We start from the raw sequence: 24,330 nt of genomic DNA on the forward strand, positions 1-24,330 counted from the left end.
GGGGAGGGGCGGAGCACGTAATACGCACGGGCCTTCGCCACGCCCCTATCTTGACTGCCTAACGTCGCCGACGTGGCTGCCCGATACCGAGAGGCGGGGAATACCGGCCGCCCGCGGAGTCACGTGGCCGGTTGCCTGCTCCTCAGGTTCCCGCGAGATTTAGCCGCCCGCGGTAGTTATGGCGGCCCCCCTGCGGTTTAACCAGGCCTGGGATCTCAATTAGTCAGTGCATAATTATTTGAATGAAGATTCGCTTGCTGCGCGGCACGAAAAGGATTTTGCATAATTTTATGTAACGGTGATGTAGGAACATGAACTGCCTATGTGGCATTTAAAAATAAAGGAAAATAACATTGTTCAAAAAGAATTAATAAAAATACACAGTGGAAAAATCTGTCCCCTATGTGCCCACAGCTTCTCCTATCGTTAAATAATGACAGTTATGGGCTGGGGAGATAGCTCAGTCAGTGGAGTGCTTGTCTTGCAAGCACTAAGGCCCTGGTTCGATCCCCAGCACCGTAAAAAATAATAATAATAATGACAGTTATGAAGTTTTCTTATGTGACATTCTAAAGTTACAATAAATTACTTAGAAAAGTGCCTGGCACGTAGTAAGCATTCAGTAACTTATAATGGGTACAGTCATGACTGTACACTTTTCTTTGGTTTCTTTATCGTCTGTGTTGGATTTTGGGTTGGTGCAATGATCTATTCTTTCTTTTTATCAATGTATTTTCTTGCATTTAATCTAAATACCAGGTAGTTTTGGACTGGACCAATGTAAGATGTCATATGATGAAAAGAATGTTAGCTCTTGGTGTTTATTATTATCAATCACTTTTCCTTAGACATGTCTTTCATTCATGAATTCATTTAATCTTCTGAACATTTCCATGAGCTGGATATTATTATTTACTGAGGAGAAAGGCAAGAAATTAATAATGTATTGGGCCTTCAAAAAGCTAGCAAATGGGCTGAGCATGGTGGCACACACCTGTAATCCCAGCAATTTGGGAGGTTGAGGCAGGAGGATCATAAGTTCCAGGCCAGCATCAGCAATTTAGCGAGGCCCTGAGGAACTTAGCAAGACCATATCTCAAAACAAAACGTTAAAAGAACTGAGGCTGTATCTCAGTGGTAAAGTTCCCCTGGGTTCAATCCCCAATACAAAAAAAAAAAAAAAAAAAAAAAAAAGATAGCAAATGGCGGATGCAAGCTTTGACAGGACAGCCTGGTTCCAGACTCCGTAACCCTAAGGCATCTGCTATTCTACTCCTGCATTGCCTCAGCTAAGATCTCACAATTCTGGGATCTTTGTAAAGGCAGCTTGTGCTTGCTGCCACTATCTCCATCTGCTAAATTCAACCTGATAGTGCTGGGCTGAATCAACTCAGCCACTCTGCCAGGCCACCAGTGTCACTGACTGCTCGTGGTGGTGCTGCTACTAGGGTACCCCCCCCCCCATGTTGCCTCTTTGCACAGCTAATAAAGTTGCCACTCTGTGCCAAGACCCTGAGGCTGCTGACCCAGATTTTTGTGGTGCAGATTCTCATTGAATTCTCCACTGACAGGAAGAATCTCCCTCCCTGCTTTGAAGCACTTTCTGTTTTATAAGTTTTGGTTCAGTCCTGCAGTGTGCTCAGAAGGTTTGACAGTTTTGTTGTTAGTTTTTGTACTGAGGATTAAACCCTATTTTTTTTTCTTTTGTGGAGACAGGGTCTCCGTAAGTTGCCCAGGCTGGTGTCAAGCTTGCAATCCTCTACCTCAGCCTCATGAATAGCAGGGATTACAAGTGTGCACCACCTGGCCCAGCTGTTTTTTCATTTTTGACAAACACATCTTTCTATTTAACTTGCTCTTCTCTCCTAGCACAAGAAAGAAACAGATGGGGATTATACCAGAAGCTAAAGTTAGAGACATCATGCTGTACTCAAAGTTACCTCTGCACGTCGTCACTATACCAACAGTGTCCCCTGACTCTTTTTCTCTTCAGAGGAGTGACTTCAGGTGGGGAGAACTTCTTATTCCTTATGTTAAAGAGATTATAGAAGGTCTCATCACTTCTCAGGACATATGTAGACACACCCAGAAACTGTGAGGGTAATTCAGCTTAGGCCTACCCTGCAACTTCATTCCAGTGATTTTATCAATAATTCCTTGTGGATTTTATTTGGGACTTGATTTTTTATACTATTATTTTGTTGTTGTTATGGTACTGGGGATTGGATCCAGACCACTGAACTATATCCCCAGCCCTTTTTGAGTCAGGGTCTTGTTAAGTTGCAGAGGCTGGCCTCAAACTTGTGATCTTCCTACCTTGACCTCCCAAGTGCACCACTATGCCTAACTTGGGGCTTGATTTTAGACAGTCAGTTACAAAAGATGCAGCAGGAGTACCAATAAAGTGTTTTCTACTCTAGATGTTACTGATATGATGAACTTGGGGAAAATGAAAACATACAAACAGAAACAAAGAGACCTGTGTGAGTGTTCACTTAATATAAAAACAGTAGCATATGTTTCAGGGAAGTAAAATAGTCTCCCAGATCTGAGTGCTCACCAATTCTACGTTTTATGATGCACCTTCTCCCCACATAAGCACTTTTCCTCAGTGCCTACCTAGGAACTCTTCCCAGCTGTTGGAGAACTCCAATAGGAATTGAAATTAAGACTTCCACTTACTAATTTATTTAAGTCCTCTTGAATATTTCTCCTTGTGTCCTCGGTCTCCCCTGTGCACCCGTCTCTTTGAAGGTATCTATTTCCCAAGAATGTTTCACATCTCAGGCATATTCACAGTTGATTCTCCACTTTGGGAATTTAATTCCTTCAAAATTTGTAAGAGCAGAGAATTATTAGCAAATGTGTTTTTTGAGCATGGTTTTGTTCTTTGTATTCCCCCAGGTAACTGCATGACCTTCAAATCTTTGCTCATTTGTCACCTTCTTACTGAGGCCTGCCCTGACCCCCTTCTTTAAAATTATAACTCTCCTGCATCCCACACTTTCAGGTCCCCACTACACTCCTCCTTTTCATAGCTCTTGTTACCCTTCCATACAATATATAGTCCATTGTGTCTCTTATGTCTTCTGCCTGTGAACACCTGGCAACCAGTACGTCTCTTACTCCTTGTTATAAAAGAGTGCCTGACACCCAATGGGAACTCAGAAAATTCTTGTTTAGTCAATGAAGGTATGATATTAATATAATCACATCTTTCCTCCATGAATCTGCAACCCAGTTTTGATTGTAGACCTAATGATAAGATTTGAATCTGAAGTGCACCAAAGCCCATATGTTAAAGTTTTGGTTGCCAGCCTGTCACCGGTGGTACTGTGAGGTCATGGAAACATTAGGAGGTGGGGTCTAGTAGAAGGAACTCAGGTCATTGAGGGTGTGCCCTTCGAGGGGACTTGGAACCCCCCAGCCTCTTCCTCTCCTTCTTTGCCTCCTGATTGCCATTAGGTAAGCAGCTTGTTCCACTACACACTCCCTGCCATGATATTCTCATCACCACAGTGAAACTAGAATTTTGAGATGAAACTGATTCTCTGCTTCCACTGGTGGGTGGGGTCTATGTAAGGTTGCAGCCAAGAAGTGTCGCAGCTCTGGATGGTGGGCCACACCCTCCAGTGTTGTAGCAGACTGCAGCAGCTTGCCATCCCTGTCTTCTTCATTCTGGGGTCTTGTCTCATGAATTCGAAGAATGAAATCCATAGACCAGGATGAGTGAATGTAAGAGTAGGACTTCCTGAAGAATAGACAGAGGAACAGAACTCTTGCAATGCAAAAGGATACCTGATAGCAGATTTTCTCCCTCCAAATGTGCTAGTCTAGGGGTTTATATAGTGCATGGGCCACTGCTATTGGTCCAAATTTATGCTAATTAGGGCTTGGAAACTCACTAATGCTATTGGTTAATTCTTGAGCCCCACCTCCATTTTCTCACGGCAGATCAGGAAGTGGGAGGTTGAGGTCATCTGATGGAGCTGCAGAGGGCAGCGGGCATCCCGTACAGTGCCCAGGCCTGGCCGCCGAAGGATGACATGTTGGTGCTCCTCAGCTCACCTCAGTGTTGGCTAGCTCTGCAGGACCACGTGGTCACAGGCTGTGCTTGACACCCTCCCTGCAAACCACCTGGGTGCCCCTCTGTCACTTTGCTGCTGCAATGCTCTGCTGCTGCTCCTCAGTGGGGATCCGTAAGCTGGCTGCATGGCTTGGCAGCCAGAGGGACATGTCAACAAGGCCCAAAGTGATGGAGCCAAGCCACCATGGACTGAAATCTCTGAAACTGTGAGCCAAAATAAACCTTTCCCCCTTTTAAGTTGTTTATCTCAAATATTTTGTTACAGTGATAGAAAGTGAACTAACACACCTAGTGAGAAATGAAAAAATACCAAACAAAAATGTTACATTTACTATGTTTAAGCAAAGACTTAAATGTCCTTTCACCTAGCAAAAGCTTAAAAAAAATTTTTGTACTATACCTCTGAGGGAAAAATTCTTTTTTAATCCTTATATAAAGGGGAAAAGGAAACAGAAAATAAGGATGACTTTTAAAGGAGTACTGGTTAAAAAAAGGGGAGGTGCTGGTTCTGCAGGCTGACTCCCCATTTAGAAGGAGGGCCTTCATTCTTTCCCCAGTTCATGCTTCAATAGGGCAGGTCACACCACCAGATGCTCACCACAAAACCCACCACTTACCTGCCTCCTTACCCACAGGCTCTGCCTTCCTTTCTGTTACAATAAAACATTGGTTGTAGGCCTATCAAAGGCCAGCAACCATTTGTGGTTTGAATCCCATTTCCTGCTCAAAGACAAGTGACTCTGAAAATAGCCTTCTCTTCTTTACCTCACAATAAATTCAAGTTCTCTAATTCATCACTTTCACCAACATACAAAGAGACTATAATATTGCCTGTCTTGAAAAAATAAAACTCTCCCTTGGCCTCTCAATTCATTCTCATTTCTTTGCTCCCTAACACAGTAAAATCTTGCTATCCTACTTCTCAATTTTCTTTCTGCCTACTCCAACTGAGCTTTAATTTTTAACACTCCACTAAGACTTGCTAAATCTAATGATCCTCATGGAAACCTTTCCTCCCCTTCCTCCTCTAACACCTGTTTCTCTAGGCTCAATGACAACTCCATTCCTTGGTTTCCCTTCCATCTCGGTGGGCACTCTCCCCTGCCTGGCTGCTCAATGTAAACCTGCTAGAAAACCCACCTAGGTATGTTCTGGGTGAGGCCTTGGACACTCCTTTACCAAGATAAGAAAGAATGCTCTGGTGAGAGGGGCCAAGAAGGTCAGGGGTCAGCTGCCTTCCAGAGGCCAGCACTAGATGCTTTTAGGGAACTGGGCTTGGAGACCAGCTGAAAAGAGGTGGGTACAATGATCACAGCAGGTCAGAATGGGCTGCAGAGTCAGAAGAGGAGATGACAGGGAATGGGCAGGGGAGTAACCTGAAGAGAGTTAGGATAGTAGTTAACAAAACACATTCCTAGAGCCAAGATGGAAAGGCACCCCAAAAGAGTATTGCTTCATTTATACAATCAAAGAAATCAAGGAATACCAGCAGGTTGATGGCAGTCATTCCAGTAAAAAAGTTATGATCCTGCTATGGTCTGAATATGTCCCCTAAAATTCACATGTTGGGACTTAACCTTCAGTGTGATAGTATTAAGAGATGAGGGCTTTACAAGAAGATTAAGTCACAGGAGAAGAACACTCATGAATGGGACTAGTGACCTTATAATAGGGCTGGTGAGAACTAGCTAGGCCCTTTTGTCCCCTCTGTCCTTTCTGACACATGAGGATACTGTGTTCGTTCCCTCCAGAGGATGAAGCAATAGGGTGCCATCCTGGAAGCAGAGACCAGATACCAAACATGCTGGTGGCTTGATCTTGGATTTCCAGAGTCCAAAACTGTAAGAAATAAATTTCTGTTCTTTATAAATCACCAGTCTCAGGTATTTTGTTATAGCAGCAGGAATAGACTATAACAGTTCCTTTACTCAGCAGGGCCTAAGCAAGTTCTCAGTCCCAGAATCCAGTAATTGAAGCAGAAGCCATGTTCTTATGAAACAATAATTGCTGTTCAGCCGTTAATACCCCATACTTCCTCAAAGGAACCTGTGGTCCTTTACACAACACAATCCTTGCGTTGAATAACCTAGTAAGGATTGTTGAACACAAGTCTGAATGAACATATCTGGACTCAAGGTGCCAACATGGTCCCCTTTTAGAATGGGAGAGTATATGTCAGCCCAGCACTAAATAGAGTCCCAGCCCAGATCCAGCTAACAGTGAACCCTTCAGGTCACCACACCCACCCACATCTGGTCTCTGAAAGTATAGATGGGATGAGAGGACATCCTTGTGATTAAAAGAACCCTTGTACCAGTCCCTGCTATGTGGGTATACCTATTAAGAATATGCTTCTGGGGCTGGGGATATAGCTCAGTCGGTAGAGTGCTTGCCTTGAAAGCACAAGGCCCTGGGTTCAATCCCCAGCACCAAAAAAAAAAAAAAAAAAAAGAATTTGCTTCTGAAACTGCTACCATGACTCCCCTCCCAGCCAAGAGGGTAAATTGAAAACACAACCATCAGGGATTGTGGGTGGAGCTCAGTGGAAGAGCATATGCTTAGCATGTGCAAGGCCCTAGATTAAATCTCCAGCCTGAGAGAGAGAGAGAAAGAGAGAGAGAATGAACTATATTCCTAGGGAATGGTAGAGGTGGGTGTCACCCCTCAAAAGGATAGTGATCTCCATTAAATTCAAATTGAATTTGCCAGTGGGCCCCTACTGTCATGGCAGATGACAATGGAATACTAAAACTTTACCACGTAGTAGCCCCAATGCCTCAAGTGTTCCAGCAGACCTAAATCTTACAATTCCATGTCAAGTGTTCTTTTTCCTATTCCATACCATTTCCCATGTACTTTAATTTAAGGAAAAAGTGCAAAGCACCATTAGAAAGTCAGGATAAAAAGAAGAGAGGTATTACTTTCAGGTTTTTTTTTTTTTTTTTTTTTTTTTTTGATGCTGGGGCATGAACCCAAGGGCACTTAACCACTGAGCTACCTCCTCAGTCCTTTTTAGTTTCAATTTTGAGACAGGGTCTAAGTTGCTGAAGGTCTTGCTAAATTGTCCAGACCGGCTTCAAAATTGTGCTCCTCCTGTCTCAACCTCCCAAATCCCTGGGATTAAAGGCATAATGACCAGCTCAGGTAATATTTAAACTAAGTCTTAAAAGATACACATAGTTAAAAAATTAGGAACTGTGTGGTGGAGGTGGAAAAGGACATTTAATAGGTAAGACCGGCATTCCAGAAAAAGGAAACAAGATAGGCAAAGGCACAAGAAGTCATTTGAGCCAGAGCATGGAAGGCAATGAATGGTGGATTATAGAGTAAGGATGTAAAAACTGTGCATGAAATAATTTTTCCATGAAATATCATTCAGCTTTTAAGACAAAAGTTATAAAGACAGATATAACTCAATGATAGGACAATAGTTGTCATGAAGTACACTGAGCTTAAATACCTTACTTAAGATAATATGTCAAAGTGCTTTGTAAACTCTAAGTCTTTCAGGAGGTATAATGGGGAGTGAAAAGAGAAGACTCATGATCTTTGGGAGAAAAGAGGCTTGAAGGAGGGATTTTTAAAAAAAAAAAAAGCTATTATGGTTTAGGTCTGGAGTGTCCCCCCAAAGCTCATGTATTTAAAGCATGATCCCCAATGCAGGAAGGTTCAGAGGTGGGACTTTTGGGAAGTGATTGGATCATGAGGGCTCTGACCTTATCAGATAAGGTCCATTATTAATGGACTACTGAGAAGTGGGACCTAGTTAGAGGAAGTAGGTCACTGGGGACATACCCTCGGGGTGAATCTTCCCCTGGGTCCCTTTCTCCCTCTGTGCTTCCTGGCTGCTATCAGCTGACAGCTTTCCTTCACCGTGCCCTTCAGGCATGATGTTCTGTTCACCTCAGGTCAATGGACTTGGCCAACCATGGACTAAATCTTTGGAACTGTAAGCCAAAATAAATCCTCAAGTTATTTTTGCCAATAGGGATGTAAAGCTGACTAACATATAAGACTAGGATAAGAATTCAATAAAAATTTATAAATTAAAGGTGTGAGAGGATAAAACTATTTCATGAAGCAAGTCATTAAGGAGATGTGATGAGTGAGAATCAAGGGGACAAGAGACTGGACAAAAGGATCAAAAAGCCAGTAAGCACACAGGAACCTCAAGGGGAAAAGAAACTGTGCCCTCTTGTAATCTCCAGTGAGAGCCAAAGCTTTGCTCTGTGAAAGAAGCAGCAGCAGCCATTCCAATCTTCACCTCTCCCTTGAGCCTCCTTACTACAAGAAAGTAGTGAAGCTTTCAGCCATGGGCTCCCTCAATTTACCTCAGCTGTTCACAGTTGCCCTGAACATGCCCCTTCTCATTTCCTATCTTCCGACCTCAGAGATGCCCCTGTCCTTAGGCTTTGCTGTGGAACCTGGTCCCTTTTTCTTCTCTGAGACCTTTTTCATCAACTATCTCTGTTCTCTCCTTTACCTTCAGTCCCATCTCCACTACTGGAAACTTAGAAAATATCTGCTTATCTAATACATTCACGTGGATGTTTGAAGCGACCTCAAACTCATCAGACCTTTCCCTGCAAACCTGAAGGCTTCCCCTTGTCTTTACCTGTTAAGGTGGCTACCATCCACCCAGAGCTCTGCCAGGTTTCCTGGATCCTTATCTTCTCATTCACATAGCTAACCAATCACCATATTCTTTTCATTTTACCTCTGAAATCACATTGCATCCACATCTCCCTCTTTATGTCCCCGGCACAATCTTCATTCTTGGCTCCGTTTGTAAGTTGCCTGGATCACCATACCAGCAGCCTCATGGATGCTCCTGATTCCAGTAGCTCCATCATCAACCTACCCTTCTGTGGGGGGGCCTCTCTGCCACATCCCACATGGAGGAGAAAACGGTTAACTGCCGGAGGAGGTTGTTGGTAGTTTTTCTACCTACTACCCAAAAAACTTATCTACTCAATGAACACACAAGAGCCAATACTCTTTTCATCTGAGAGAGGGGGCATGATGGGTCTGGTCATACCAGCTCTGGCCTCTTACAACAACATGGAGTCGCCCAACTCTCCTTTATTTATAATATACAAGTAAAGGGGGCCAGGACCCAGAGGAACTTCTTCTGTGATGGACAGGATAGGGTGGAGTTAGAGGAAGTCATCCTCTTAGGAGGAAAATTCTAGGAGGAGACAGGGAACCACTCCCACACAGCACCACATACTTCCTGACAGTTCCTAGAAGTCAGGTCTCTGTGTCCCATGGCTCAACCTAGTCTGATTCTGCTAAATAAGGTCGGCTTACCACACCCTTCATTTCATGTCACTGTTAGGGTGATCTTTCAAAAATGCACACCTGACCACATCGCTTCTCCACTTAAAATCCCTCAGTGCTTTTCATCAGGATCAAGTTCAAATTTTTTAGTTTGGTAGTTAATGATCTTCATGATCATCCTCATCTTTTGCCCTATGAACAACTTGGGTTTTAGAAACTACCTGTGTTCAGGGAATGTCACAAGGTATCTCAGGCCTCAAGGCCTTGTGCCAACTGTGGCTTTCCTCTTTCTATTTTGGGAACATCTAGTTAGCGCTGAAGACCTGGCTCAGGTATTATCATTTCTGTAAAATCTTCCCTGAAGTTTTCTCACATGGTTCAGGGCCATTTCCTATCTGCTCCTACAGCACCCTGAACAATCACACTGCACATGGTTCTAGAACAGTTCACTTATCTCCCCAATAGATTAAATACTACTTGTAATGTTCACATCATGTTTTCTTTGTATCCTTGGTAGCTGATACAGAGCCTGTGACATAGTTTTTGAAAGTCATTGTTTATTGAAAGAAAGACTGGCTTAGACTCTGCATCCTTGAGTCATGCAAAGGAGGCTTGTTCATTTTGAAATAACCTGTAGGTAAGAGAATATAAATGTTTCATAATACACATTAAATCAGTATTTATTCACAGAGCCCTGTTTGTAGACAACCTGTCTACACACTGCTTCCTTTCCACCTGTTTTATTCCATTTGTGTGCAGATTCCAGACTTAGCTATCTTTTTTTTTAAATACTGGGATACTCTGTCACTGAGTAACATCCCAGCTACTTAACTGTTTTTTTATTTTATTTTTATTTTGGTACTAGGGATTTTATCCAGGGGTGATTTATCACCAAGCTATATCCCCAGCCCTTTTAATTGTTTAGTTTGAGACAGGGTCTTGCTAAGTTGCTTAGGGCCTCCATAAATTGCCAAGGCTGGCCTTGAACTTGCAATCCTCCTACCTCGGCCTCCCAGGTTGCTGGGATTAGAGGTGTATGCCACTGTGCCCTACTATACTTAGTTATCTTTACCTTAATAGTTGCCTTTCTCCTATCATGTTCTTGTTTTCCCTAGAGGATCCCATGAAACCCATGAAAATAATAGCATGTGTTTCTTTTTACAACTTGAATCACGCCAATGCTTAATTTTCTGAAATCAAACACTGCTACTGCCATAGATAGCTGCAACTCATTGTGTTTCTTGTGGTTTAATTTGTTATAAGTTATGTTCCAACTTTCTTATGTGCTTTTTTTAAATCAGAGAAGTCAAATTTAATCAGCAATTAGTTCAATTGCTGAATATACCAATCCCAGCTGACCCAGCCCTGCCTGGGCCTCCCTCACCTCTTTTACCTCACTCACCCAGAGGCCTCCAGACCCAGGCCAGCTCTTCCCACCAGGCAGGGCCATGGGACTCATTACCACAGCTGGAGGGCCCTGGGCTCCCTGTGAGGCCCTAGTAGGCCTCTCCCTACTGCAGTGTTCCAGCTTTCTGAATGTGAGAAATTATCAAATGTCCTGTGTCCAAATTCATGTAAGACCCATCTCATAGAATTCCTTAACAAAAATAACAGTGAAAATAGTTTTTATTTATTCAGTAGTTCCTTCAGAATTGATTATATACTCTAAATATATTTTCCTTTTGTACCTGACTAACACTAACTTTGGTGAGAGAAAATAATTTCTTCCTTTCCACTCAAGGTATATTTTGATCAATAGCTATACCTTCAGCCTGGTTCTGGGTTTAATCAAAAGGATAATATTTATGTTGTGTGTGTGTGTGTGTGTGTTTCTGATGCATTTCACAAAATCAGTTGTCTCTGGCTCCTTTGTTGAATTTCAGAACCAATCCCTTAAAACTGTGTTAAGATAGAAATTATAGGGGCTAAGTTCGAACCTAGGGCCTTGTGCTTGCAAGGCAAGCACTCTACCAACTGAGCTATCTCCCCAGCCCAGGGCTAGGTTTTAAGGGATCAATTCTCTTTTCATCTGGGACTTAATTCCAAAGGATCTTAGAGTTAGTGCCTTTTAAATTTGGTTGGTGGTAGAAGAGTCTTCCATTCTAAAGTGAGAGATGTCTTCAGGGCAAACAAAAGATTGATGTGAAATTTGCTACTATCTTTGTGCTTCATTAAATGCCTGATAATATGGGAGGGGTATTCTGTGAGAATATTTGGCAAAGAAGCCTCTGCATTTATCTGTTTAGGCTAAAGTAGAATGTTTTTGATTGATCACCAGAAGAAATCAGAAGAAAAGTAATCACAAGTTTTTTGGAACATAAAATTTCATTGATTATACAGATTTTAATACTTCACTTGTATGATTAGTTGGAGTAGTATACTTAGAAATGATTCTTCCTGGAGTGGCTGATGAAAATGACCAGTGCTTAATCTTCAGTCTTGTTTAATAGAAATCATTTCTATTTCCCTTAAAAATATCTGGCATCTAAAAATGAAAAGAAAAAGGTTTTATAAGTTTTGGGGAAAGACAGGCATTTGGTGACAGAACTTCTGAACAGTCAATTCTTGATTGCCTAGGGAAAGGACTCTAAAGAAAGCTATAGATGAGCTCTACAGACAGTACCCAGGTTATATTTTAATTAATACTCTGGTTTTATTTCTCACTGAGGAACACCATGGAAAACAAGGTGGATTGAGTTTCATCTTTCTTGATTTGGTTGCCAGTGGCAGAGAATGTAGAAAAAGGAACAGAAGCATGATTCTGAATAACTGACAAAGTGACTTATAGCACAGTGCTGCAGAAATAATGGTTTTAAGGTGGTCCCGTAATTTGACTATAGAAAGCAGGGTTGCAATGAGAGACATGACCTATTGATCATTCCCCTCTTCCACAAAGCTAGGTCACAAATAGACCACGGTGGTCATAAAACATCTCCATGGTCTGAGGACAGCACAGGGGCAGCAGCAGAGTATTAGGCTTGACTTGAGCAAGTGTAGCTTTGGTCCTGGGTCCCAAATTCAACTCACACTCACTCCTATTTAGTACCCACTACAGGATAGGTGCATGGGGATACCAAAATGAATATGAGACAATTCTTGCACTGAAAGAGTTCTAGTCAAGTCAAGGGTCATGTAAGTAGAGAACTGTAATGCCATGTTGTAGGAGCTATAGATTTAGTGTGTGTGCACCTGGAAGCCAATAGATACAGTGTGTGCACCTGGGAGGAAGCAAGTCAGTTCCATGTGGTAGACAGGGAAGGAAGAGCTTCTTGGAGAAGATGGAACTTGAGCTGGCAGGTGCTCAAGAAGAAGGAACTGAAAAAAGCAGGAGAAAAGTACTGGGGAATAACATACCAAGTGGGGAAGCAGCATGGTCAGTAATAGGAAGGCACCAAAATAACAGCATGTTTATAAAACTGCAGATGGTTAGATGTGCGTGTAAATGATAAGAAGCAGAAAGCAAGGGATGATAAAATTGGAGAGGAAGCCAAGAGCTAGGTTGCAGAGGACCTTAGATGTGCAGTTGGGAACCATCCTAGGGCTTACGCAGGGGAGGGGCATGATCATATTTTGTTTTTAAAAGATCATTCTGTTTTTGCTGTATTGGATGGAACGGAGGAGAGCAAAACTGGAGGCAGAAACACCAACTAGGAAGTGACTGTAATGGCAAATGATAGGGGCCTGAAGCAGTGTCATGGGGATGAAAGAAATGGAACTCAAACAAGAGAAGTCTGATAGGGAGGGCTCCCGACTACAAGACCAACTGATGGGAAGCAAAAGACGTCCACCTCTGAAGACAGAGGGGAAGGCTAAGCTGACCATTACGGAAATGAAATCTGAGGAATGCATATTTAATCTTGTGTTAGTGTCAATGAACAAACATGACATTTTTTTATAATGACCATCAAGATGACCTACCAAGGTCATGGACTTCGGATGATTTTCTAATCTTGGTCTGTAGGAAAGAAAAGAAAAGAATATAAAAAATGGGGTAGGACTAAAATAATGACATTTTCCCACCATATTCCCTATGTAGCACATTTTCTCCCTCACTTTCAAGGAAAATATGCCATTTAGGATAGAATTAGGAGATCCTATAAGATTAATAAAATTTCTTAATATATAATATTGAATGGCCATGGATCATTCCTAATGAACTTGAATAGAAATACTGAACCAGAGTCTCATTACATTTACATTCCCATAGATCTACTTAGGAAAAGGTACTGGTTGTGACTTGAAAACCTAATGAATTTCCATGAAAATGACGATGACCTAGAGGCAAAGATTAGACATCTGAGACCATTACAGTACTCCCTTTCACATCCTGATTTTCCACCATTCTCAGTACCAAAGACAATTGGTAAGAGCAGCATCGTAGATGATGCAGAGGTAGTTTACAGCTCATTTGCATACTGAGTGTACTGAGATCAGCCGGTCAGTCAATCAGAGACTTTGGAGATTGTGATGGCTGAAGGCTGCAGAAGGTCTGAGGTTTTCTAACACATGGTCTTACCACCTGGAAAAGGCCTTGAGAGCTCTTTTGCTCCATGTCACCCCCTGATTCAAGACCAGTTTAAACCTATGCATATGGGCCTTCAATTCGTTGTGAAAATAGACCATATAATATAAGTAAACAAATATCTTGACTGGTGAAAATGTAAATTTATATGTAAATTTTATCATTTAAAAATAATTTTAGAAAATATTCCATAGTTTCTCTCCACAACTCACAGAAGACCCATATTCAGTTTAAAATTAGTATTTACTGAGCATTTGTGATTTGGTAGGCATCAGATCACATTCTTTCATATTAGGCTGGGGGTATAGCTCAGTGGTAGAGAACTTGCCTAGTATACACAAGGCTCCAGGTTTGATCCCCAGTACTGCAGGGAAAAAAATAAAATCATAGTTAACTTATCACTAGTATAATCTGCTCAGGGGTTTTGATTTTCAAAACAGTTGTATTTACACATGGTATGCTGAACAAACATGACTCAGGACATAATCAAAATACAACTTTAGCTATTATCAAAGAGACAGCCGGGTGCGGTGGTGCACACCTGTAATCCCAGTGGCTCAGGAGGCTGAGGCAGGAGGATTGTGAGTTCAAAGCCAGCCTCAGCAAATCGAGGCACTAAGCTACTCAGTGAGATCCTGTCTCTAAATAAAATACAAAATAGGGCTGAAAATGTGGCTCAGTGGTTGAGTGTCCCTGAGTTCAATTCCTAGTACCCCCCCACCCCCCAAAAAAAGACAAAAGATAACAAGTGCTGGTCAGAATGCAGGGGACCCTTGCACACTGTTGGTGGAAATGTAAATTAGTACAGCCATATGGAAAACAGTATGGAGGTCCTCAAGAGGTTAAAAGTGAACTAGCATATAGTCTAGCAATACCACTATTGGGTAGACATCCAAAGGAAATGCAATCAGTATGTCGGAGAGACTTTTGCACACCCATGTTCACTGCAGCACTATTCACAACAATCAAGAAAGGAAAACAATCTAAAGGTCACTCAATTGATAAATGGATAAAGAAAATGTGGTATATATACAACAGAACACTATTTGGCCATAGAAAAGAATAAAATTCTGTCATTTGTGACAACATGGATGGGAGATTATCAGGTTATGTGAAATAAGCCAGATGAGTACTGAATGAGCTCACTCACATGTGGAATCTAAAAAAGCTGATCTCGTAGTAGTTGAGAGTAGAATGTGGTTACCAGAGGCTAGGAAGAGTAAGCGGGAGAAGGCATGGGGAAAGGCTGATCAGTGGAGACTAAGTTAGGGTTGGATAGGAGTAAGTAATTCTGGTGTGCTATTATTACACAGTAGGGTGAGTACATATAATGACAATGTACCATATATTTCAAAAAGCTAGAATGAAGGATTTTGTTTAACACCAGTAGTGGTACTGCTGGATTATATAAAGTTCACTATAAAGCTATGACAAATGTTTGAGGAGGTAGATAAGTTTACCCTGATTTTAAAATATTACATGATGTGTACATGTATCAATATATCTCATGGTACCCCATAAATATGTACAATTTTTTAGTTCTTATGAACCAGCTTAAAAATACATTAAGATTTTAAAAATTCTAATGCGCTTCAATTTTTGTCTCCCACTTCTACCCTTTCCACTCAGGGAAGCTTTTCATTTATACGGAATGAATACACAGCAAGCCCAATGGGTTCTTTGAAATAATTTGCTTTGGAAACTGCTCATGTGGAAAGTATACTCTTGACTATGGGAGCTTGCAATTGTTTTATTAGCACCTGAGACCCTGGACCAGGATTAGACCATTTTTAACATCTAACTGTGTTTTTAATCAACTCCACTTGGTTTCTGCATATAACTTACAGCACTGGATACTGAAACAACTCTAAAAATAACAGATTATATCTGGGTGTGGTGTTGCATGCCTGTATTTCCAGCCACTCAGAAGGCTAAGGCAGGAGGATTGCAAACTGGAGGCGAGTCTTGGCAATTTAGTGAGAACCTGTAGTGAAATAAAAAGGGCTGGAAGATGCCAGGTGTGGTGGCATGTGCCTGTAATCCCAGCAGCTCTGTAGGTTGGGGCAGGAGGATCACGAGTTCAAAGCTGGTCTCAGTAACAGTGAGATGCTAAGCAACTCAGTGAGACCCTCTCTCTAAATAAAATATAAAAGGGCCTGGGGATGTGGCCCAGTGGTTGAGTGCCCCTGAGTTCAATCCCTGGTACCCCCCCAAAAGGTCTGGGGGTGTAGCTCAATAGTAAAGCTCCCTGAGTTCAATCCTAATACTACTACTACAACTAATACTCATGATAGATTGTAAGATTTAATGTTAATGTAAGAAAATCTGGCCATAAAATATATAGCAAAATAAACATTTTTTTGTAGGTGAAATCTTAGTACATTCATAAGAGATGAATATACACTCCTGAAGGTGGTAAATCTCTTTCCAATCCAGGTTCTATCAAAAAAAATTATCAGGTAATTATTTTAACATCATTGCAAAATATCAAACATTTTCCTATAATTTATCTTAAAATGAGGTAAGGAAAAGTTTTCAGAAATATATTATACAGACACATATATAAATAAATACAGATATATACACACTTTTTTAAAGACATTATTATTGATTTAAAAAATTTTTTTAGTTGTAGATGGACACAATACCTTTATTTATTTATTTATTTATTTATTTATTTATTCTATGTGGTGCTGAGGATTGAACTCAGTGCTGCACATGTGCTAGGCAAGAACTCTACCACTGAGCTTCAACCCCAGACCCATTATTGATTTTTTAAAGAAAGGAAAACTTACCTTGATTTTCTGGCTCTTTCTCTGGGCCTTCTCATTAAATCTTCCAAACATTTATTTCTCTCTTCCAAACTGAAAGAAAAAACAATTGATTTTTTTTTGACTGAAGTGGACTTTTCTAGATAAATATTTTGTAAAGATTCACTGGAGGATTTGAGTAGATGAATTTAAATGATAGTCTAGTTATTGATGCGTCATCTGTCCACCTCACCATATAGGAACTTTGGGTTCTTTCCTAGCAACTTCAATTATGTGATCAATTTTTCCCTTTATAGGTTCCATGGGTAAAGGAAGACAGTAGTAAGTAGCAAATATTTGAAGTGACATTTAGATACTCTTCTGTTGTCTGCACAGCGGGTAGAGAACTGACCTTTCTGTATGTGTAAAGCTACATGCTCCTGGGGTAGCATGTTAGAAACAACACCCCTGAGCTGTGAACTGCTTTACCTGGAAAATTGTGTGATGATGTCACAGGAGAGTTGAGCACTTGACTGGGCTGCTGGAGATTTGTGTTCTGTTTTTACCTTTTAGTGAAAGATGTACCAGCGGGCTCCCTTGTTGCCCATAGGAGGGCAAATTCAGCTAAGACAGTGTCCTCCCTGAACCCACCTTCCCATCTAGAAGAGTGTATACGTTTTCTCTGACTGGTGCAACAGATGAACACAAACTTGGTGGCCTAAGGTAGCACTCAATTATTCTCTTACGGCTCTGGATGTCAGAAGTCCAAAATCAGTTTCACTGGGCTGAAATCAAGGTGTGGGCAGGGATGTGCTGCCTGTCCGGGCTCTGAAGGGGCCTTACTTTGCCTCACTTTGTCCTGCTAGGGCAGGTGGTCCTCAGGCTCTTGGTTTCATATCATGTCACCTTTTTCCTTGCTTCCCTCATCACATGGCCTCTCAGTTTTTAATTTTGATACAGTTATTTTTATCAAGACTTTCTCTTAAGAATCATGCTTTCGGTGAAGTGTCTAACTCGTTGTTGCCAAACCCAAGATCACAGAAATTTTCTATCTTTTCTTGTAGAAATATTATAGTTTTTTTTTTTTAATATTTTTGTAGTTGTCAATGGACCTTTATTTTATTTTTTGTACATAGTGCTGAGAATCGAACTCAGTGCCTCACACATGCTAGGCAAGCACTCTACCACTGAGCCACAACCCCAGCCCCAAAATATTATAGTTTTAATTTTTATATTTAGGTCAATTGTATATCTTGAGTTAATTTTATATGCCAGTACAGGGTATAAATATAAAGTTGGGTTTTTTTGGGGGGAATGAATAGCTAGTTATTTCCACTTGTGAAAAGACTATCCCTTTTCTACTTCATTGCTTTTGTACCTTTCTCAAAAATCTCTTGTCTGAGGGCTAGGAATGTGGCTTCGTGGTAGAGAGCATGCATAGCATGTGAAAGACCCTGGGTTTGACACCCAGCAACACACACACACACACATTCCAAAAAACTAACAACAAAAATATTCCTTGTTTATGTATGTGTGGGTTTATAACTGTACTCTATATCTGTTTCATTGATCTTTTTCTATTTTTTATAGAAATGACACAATATCGGGCTGGGGAGATAGCTCAGTCAGTAGAGTGCTCGCTTTGCAAGCACAAGGCCCTGGGTTCGATCCCCAGCACCGCAAAAAAAAAAAAAAAAAAGAAAATGACACAATAGTTTGATGTCTGTACTTTACACAAAGTCTCAACATCAGGTTTGCCTTCCTATTTTGTCTTTCTTGATCAGAGTTCTTTTGTCTCTTCTATGTCTTTTGAATTAACACAAAAATCCTTCTGGTATTCTGATTAGGTCGGCACTGAATCTGTAGATTTACTTGGGGAGAATCTTAACAATATTGAGTCTTCAGACCCATGAAAAAATTATATGCCTTGCCATTTAGTTAAATATTTTCTCTCATCAGTGGTTTGTATTCAGTATTTTTCACATATTTTTTCAAACTTATCCCTGCGCAGTTCACATTTTTGGTGTTATCAGAAATATTTTTTTACTATTTATTTATTTTTAAATTTTTTACAGACTGCTATACAGAAATGTTTTTAAAGATTTAATTTCTGATTGTCTATTGCTAGTATACAAAAATGCAACAGACTTTTGTATACTAGTCTCAATACTTTTCAACCTTGTTAATCTCAATTAAATTGTTTTAGTACCTTTTTTGGCAGAATCAGATTTTCTACATAGATTATTATGTTGCAACAAATAAATTCATTTTTGCTTTGATTTTTTTTATTCCCAATCTGGATATGTTTTATTTCTTTTCTAAAAAATTTTTATTTTTTAAATAATTTTTTGGTTGTCAATGGACCTTTGTTTTATTTATTTATATGCAGTGCTGAGGATCGAACCCAGGGCCTCACAGGTGCTCAAGCAAGGGCTCTACTCACTGAGCCACAAACCCAACCTGTGTTTTATTTCTTTTCCTTACCTAATTGCCCTAGGCAGAACTTCCAGGACAATGTGAATAGAAGTCTTATTATTGATCTTGAGAAAACAGTCACTTGTTCTTCATTAAGTATGAAGCAGTAGACTTTTTTTTCTTTCCCCTAGTGCTAGGGACCAAACTCCATCCTCATAAATGCCAGGCAGGTGTTCTACCGCTGTGCTACACCTTCCGCCCAACAGGAGGCTTTTCCCAGGTGCTGTTCATCGCTGCTTAAGAAGTTCCCTCCTGTGCTTAGTTTATCTTTTTGTTTTTTAACCAAGAATGACATTGGAATTTGCCAAATGCTTTTTCTGTGTCTGTTAAGATTACCACATGCTCTTTCAGTTTTTTTTTTTTTTTTTTTTTTTTTTTTTTTGCGGTACTGGGGATCGAACTCAGGGCCTTGTGCTTGCAAGGCAAGCACTCTACCAGCTGAGCTACCTCCCCAGCCCTCTCTTTTAGTTTTCTGATGGATGTAATTATTAGAGATAAAGCTGACCCCTTTTCCCAAATAAGTAGCATTCAGGGATTCCAGGGATTAGGACAGAGATCAACTTTTTTTTTTTTTTGGTACCAGGAATTGAAACCACGGGACTCTTAACCTCTGAGACACATTCCCACCCCTTTTTAAAATTTTTTATTTAGGTCTCTCAAGTTGCTGAGGGCCTCACAAGTTGCTGAAGCTGGCTTTGAACTTGCAATCCTCTTGCCTCAGCCTCCTGAGGGATATCTACCCTTTTTCTTATGCCAACACACTTTTTCATTAAAAATATAGAAAAAAAAAATCAAAGAAATTCAATAGTACTGTGACTATAAATAGGTAAGTATTAGTGTTATTTTTAATTCCTATGTAGTTAAATGCGGCTATTTTTGGCATTTACAAGTTTAGAGCTAAACAAATTTCACTTATTGTCTGGGACCAAGCTGTACCATCACATGGTTTTTTAGAAATGTTATGGATTTGTACTCTGAATTTTCTATGATTTCTGATTTGGTTTTGTATGGAAAAGAATTTACAGGATTTCATGTGGGTAGAAGTCACAGTTGCTATGAAAAACAGGGAAGTCAGGTGTAGTGGCGCATGTTGGCAATCCCAGCAACTTGGGAGACTGAGACAGGAAGGTTGCAATTTAGTGAGACCCTGTCTCAAAATAAAACCTTAAAAGGGATAGGGATGTAGCTCAGTGCAAAAGTGCCCCTGAGTTCAATCCTCAGCACCCAAAAAAGGAAGAGAAAAGGCAGGGAACTGTCTTCTGAATTTAGGTTACCTGTAGGAGATACAGTAATGGAGACACTCTTCTGGAACCTAGTCGATATTCTTTGGATGGTGAATAATAAATAAGAATTGGAGAAGTCTGATAAAAGACTTCATAAACACAGATTGCATGATAGTTAGACAAGGGAATGTAAGACTACCTTAAATAGCAAGGTAGCATGACTGAATAATGTGGGAGACCAGGACAGGAAATGAGCTGAGACATTCTTGTGAGAGGGTCCACCTCCCACCAGGATGATATCATAACTGTAATGGGAAGTGAGGAGAAAAGGACAAATCTCAAATTTCACAGGAAGAGATTCTAGAATCATGAAGATATGGGGTAGATTTCCACACCTGAAACAGACTTGACCACAGGTGTTACAGAGTAAGCATGACCACTTGAACCTTAGTAGTGTTGTGGAAAAGCTACCTGACTCAGACTCAGAAGACAATGAATGTACCTCTAAGGAAATGACATTTGAGCAGAGATCTGGAGGATAGTGGGAGATAACTGAGGTAGTGAGCCTGACAACTCCAAGTGGAACAATACACGCTAACTTCAGGAGGCTTCAAAGGCACATTTAAGAAACTATAATATCTCCAGTGTGGTTAAAAGCAAGCTAGGGGATGGCGAGATAATGAAGGAACTTGTAGTCCACGTTAAGGATTTTTATTTTCACCTAAAAATGATGGAAACTCACAGGTGGTTTTTTTTTTTTGTTTTTTTTTTGTTTTTTTTTTTTTTTGTTTGGTGCTGGGGATCAAACCCAGGGCCTTGTGCTTACAAGGCAAGCACTCTACCGACTGAGCTATCTCCCCAGCCCTCACAGGTGTTTTAAGATGCAAAATGGCATGATCAAATTTACACATCAGAAAGATCACTGTGGTTACATATACAAAGTAAACTTCAGCCAGGCACTAGATCCTCAGCAACTTAGCAAGACCTTCTCAAAATAAAAACTAAAAAAATAAAAAGGACTAGGGATGAATTCAGTAGTAAAGCACCCCTGGGTTCAATCCCTAGTACAAAAAAAAGTAAACTTTACCAAGTGTATGTATATACATACACACACACACACACACACACACACACACACATATATTAGTCTTTTAGAAAAATCAAAGATTTCAGTTGGTTGCAGTGGTGCACCCCTGTAATCCCAGATTTTTGGGAGGTTGAGGCAGGTTCAAGGCCACAAGTTCAAGGCCAACCTGAGCAACTTAGTTACCTTGCTATTTCAAAAGACCTGGGGATGTATGGCTCAGTGGCAGAGTGCCTCTGGGTTCAATTCCCAGTACTGGGGGTAAAAAAAATCAAATTCATTAGTGGATTTTGTAGGTATACAGCCATTCTAAAATTCAAGGCATGTGATTTGAAAAATTATGGTATAGCCAGTGAATGTATTTGGAGACTAATACCTCAAATACTTAAATTTTAACAGGATTAACAAACTAAAACCAAGTTAAAAAAACACTGCTCTGATGATGTATTTCATAATTTTTGAAACAGCATATACCTGTTAATGATACCAAAGCAAATTCACTGTACTTAAACATGGACATAAAAGACTGCATTTGGTTTAAAAATACATTACAAAGTCTGATCATCTAAGCAAATTGACTCACATGATATCTGGTAGTAGTTCTCAATCTGTCCAGAATCATTGGACAGCTTGTGAAATAAACTGATGCCCAGGTTCCACCTTAATATTTTAGTGCACTGGAGTAAGTAATAGGGCCTAGACATTGTTATTTTTAAAAACACATTCAAGGGGATTCTAATAAGCTGTTATATGTGACCCTTCTTTTAATAAAGCTTATAGAACTCAGATGTCACATCTCTTCTTCAACACAAACTAGGTTGATCACTCAACTGAAAGATACATTTAAAATTTTTTTAACTTTAAAAATAACTGGGGTACTTGGGTGCAGTGGCACATGCCTTAATCCCAGCGGCTTGGGAGGTTGAGGCAGGAGAATTTCAAGATCAAAACCACTTTCAGCAACTCAGTGAGACACCAAGCAACTTAGAGAAACCCTGCCTCAACATAAAATTTTGTATAAAAAGGATTGGGGATGTCTCAGAAGTGAAGCGCCCCTGGGTTCAATCCATGGTACCACTCCCACCAAAAAATAAAAATAAAAACACCCCACACCATAAAAAACAAAAAAAAACAACAACAACAACAACAAAAAAAAAACTGGGGTAAAGCAAGGTGACCAAAATGATAGTCTGATACTGTTTGGGGATTCTTTTTGTTTTGTTTTGTTTTGGTACCAGGTATTGAACCAGAAGTGTGTAACCACTGAGCCACATCCCTGGCCCTTTTTATTTATTTATTTTGAGACAAGTTCTCACTAAGTTGCCGAGACTGATGTGATATTCTTGACTCAGCTTCCAGAATCACTGGGATTACAGGTGTGTGCCACCACACCCAGCTTGGTGCTGTTTTTTGAAATCTTGTTTTTTTATTATAATATTTCATTATTAAGCATTGGCTGAATTTTTGTGGTTTTAAGCTGGAGAAGAGTTAATTTTCCTTCTCTTGGGTATAAAACATTCTTTCTATCCTTAATATTTACCTTCATTAGTATGGAAAAAATGGGAAAGCTTTACCATTCACTCTGCTTAGAAACAGCAGCGAAAACCAAAAGCAGTGGGCTGGGGTTGTGGCTCAGTGGTAGAGCACTTGCACTGGGTTAAATTTTCAGCCTCGCATACAAATAAATAAAATAAAGGTCCCTCAACAACTTAGGAAAAAAAATTGGAAAGTACCCACATTTTCTGTTATTTTATGGGAAGGAGTCCAATAGGAAACTCATAATTTGGGGGAGGGGGAAGGTGCTTTCTACCTGAAGAGGCCTTTTGTTTATGCTGTAAAGAGATAGCCAACAGAGTACAAATGAGATTGGGGGAAGAACAGAGGGAAAAGCATATTAGAAATAAAAATAACAAGTCAGTGGAACACTGCAAAATTTAAGAATACTAGGTTTTGGAGAATTTTATGGTGAATTAATTCTGATGAGTTGATTTGGTACTTGATATACGTAAGGTGTGCATTCAATATCTTTTTGTGAATAAATTCCAAGCATTCAAAGTTGTTTTTCTTGAATAATATAATATACTCTAAAATTGCTAGATGTTTCTCACTAATTCCCCTTAAGATGAAAAGAATCTCTAAGAAGGGAAGATAAAAATCTGACTGTTCAACTCTGTTCAAATAGTCTGGACATTAAAACCCATTTTTTCCCATTGTTTGGTATGTAGAGTACCTATAAAACCTATAAAATTGTATATAAAATTGCTCAATTAAAGTTTTATAGGTGTCCTACATACAGGATGATAGGATTAAGCAGATAAGCTACATTAATGGAGAATGATCTGCATGGTTCCTCTTTGTAGGAGTCAAAGAAAATTAACTTAGAAGCCAGAAAGTGAAATCAAATATTAGTAAATATTCACAAAATTAAAAATTAAGTTTTATCAACTTACTGTGCAATTTGGAAGTGAGATATCTCAAGCCTTTGATCAGCACATTTGATAATTTCTTCATATGATGTAACCTTGAAAAAATAAAAAACATTATTTTTTGATAAATTCTAGTTTTTGTTTAGTATGGGAGAGTGAATTCAGGGGGCATTTCACCACTGAGCTACATGCCCAATCCTTTTCATTTTTTATTTTGAGACAGGGTCTCACTAAAAGTTGCTGAGAATCTTGCTAAGTTACCCAGGCTCACCTCCATCTTGTGATCCTCCTACCTCAGCCTCCCAAGTCTCTGGGATTACAGGAATGCACCACTGTGCCCAGTTTTAATTTTGTTTACTTACTTTTAAATCTCTACCAGTTGAGCCAGGCACAGTGGTACGTGACTGTAATTCCAGCAGCTCAGGAGACTGAGGCAGGAGGATTGCAAATTCAAGGCCAGCCTCAGCAACTTAGCTAACTCTG

At 40.1% G+C, this 24,330-nt stretch overlaps 1 protein-coding gene across 7 annotated transcripts in view; it reads right to left on the reverse strand.

The window, feature by feature from the left end:
* Positions 1–11,717: 11,717 nt before the first annotated feature.
* Positions 11,718–24,330, reverse strand: part of Cage1 (cancer antigen 1) — a 33,696-nt gene continuing 21,083 nt past the window's right edge. For all 7 annotated transcript variants that reach the window (XM_047559774.1, XM_047559773.1, XM_047559772.1 and 4 more), the window contains 4 exons: positions 23,872–23,942; positions 16,685–16,753; positions 13,286–13,322; positions 11,718–11,852 (listed from right to left, as the gene is read on the reverse strand). In XM_047559774.1, coding sequence (XP_047415730.1) covers positions 11,811–11,852; positions 13,286–13,322; positions 16,685–16,753; positions 23,872–23,942 — 219 coding nt within the window. In that variant the 3' untranslated portion in view covers positions 11,718–11,810. The remainder of the gene's footprint in view (positions 11,853–13,285; positions 13,323–16,684; positions 16,754–23,871; positions 23,943–24,330) is intronic.

This window comes from Sciurus carolinensis, chromosome 7, assembly GCF_902686445.1.
Source record: "Sciurus carolinensis chromosome 7, mSciCar1.2, whole genome shotgun sequence".
NCBI classification, from domain to species: domain Eukaryota; kingdom Metazoa; phylum Chordata; class Mammalia; order Rodentia; family Sciuridae; genus Sciurus; species Sciurus carolinensis.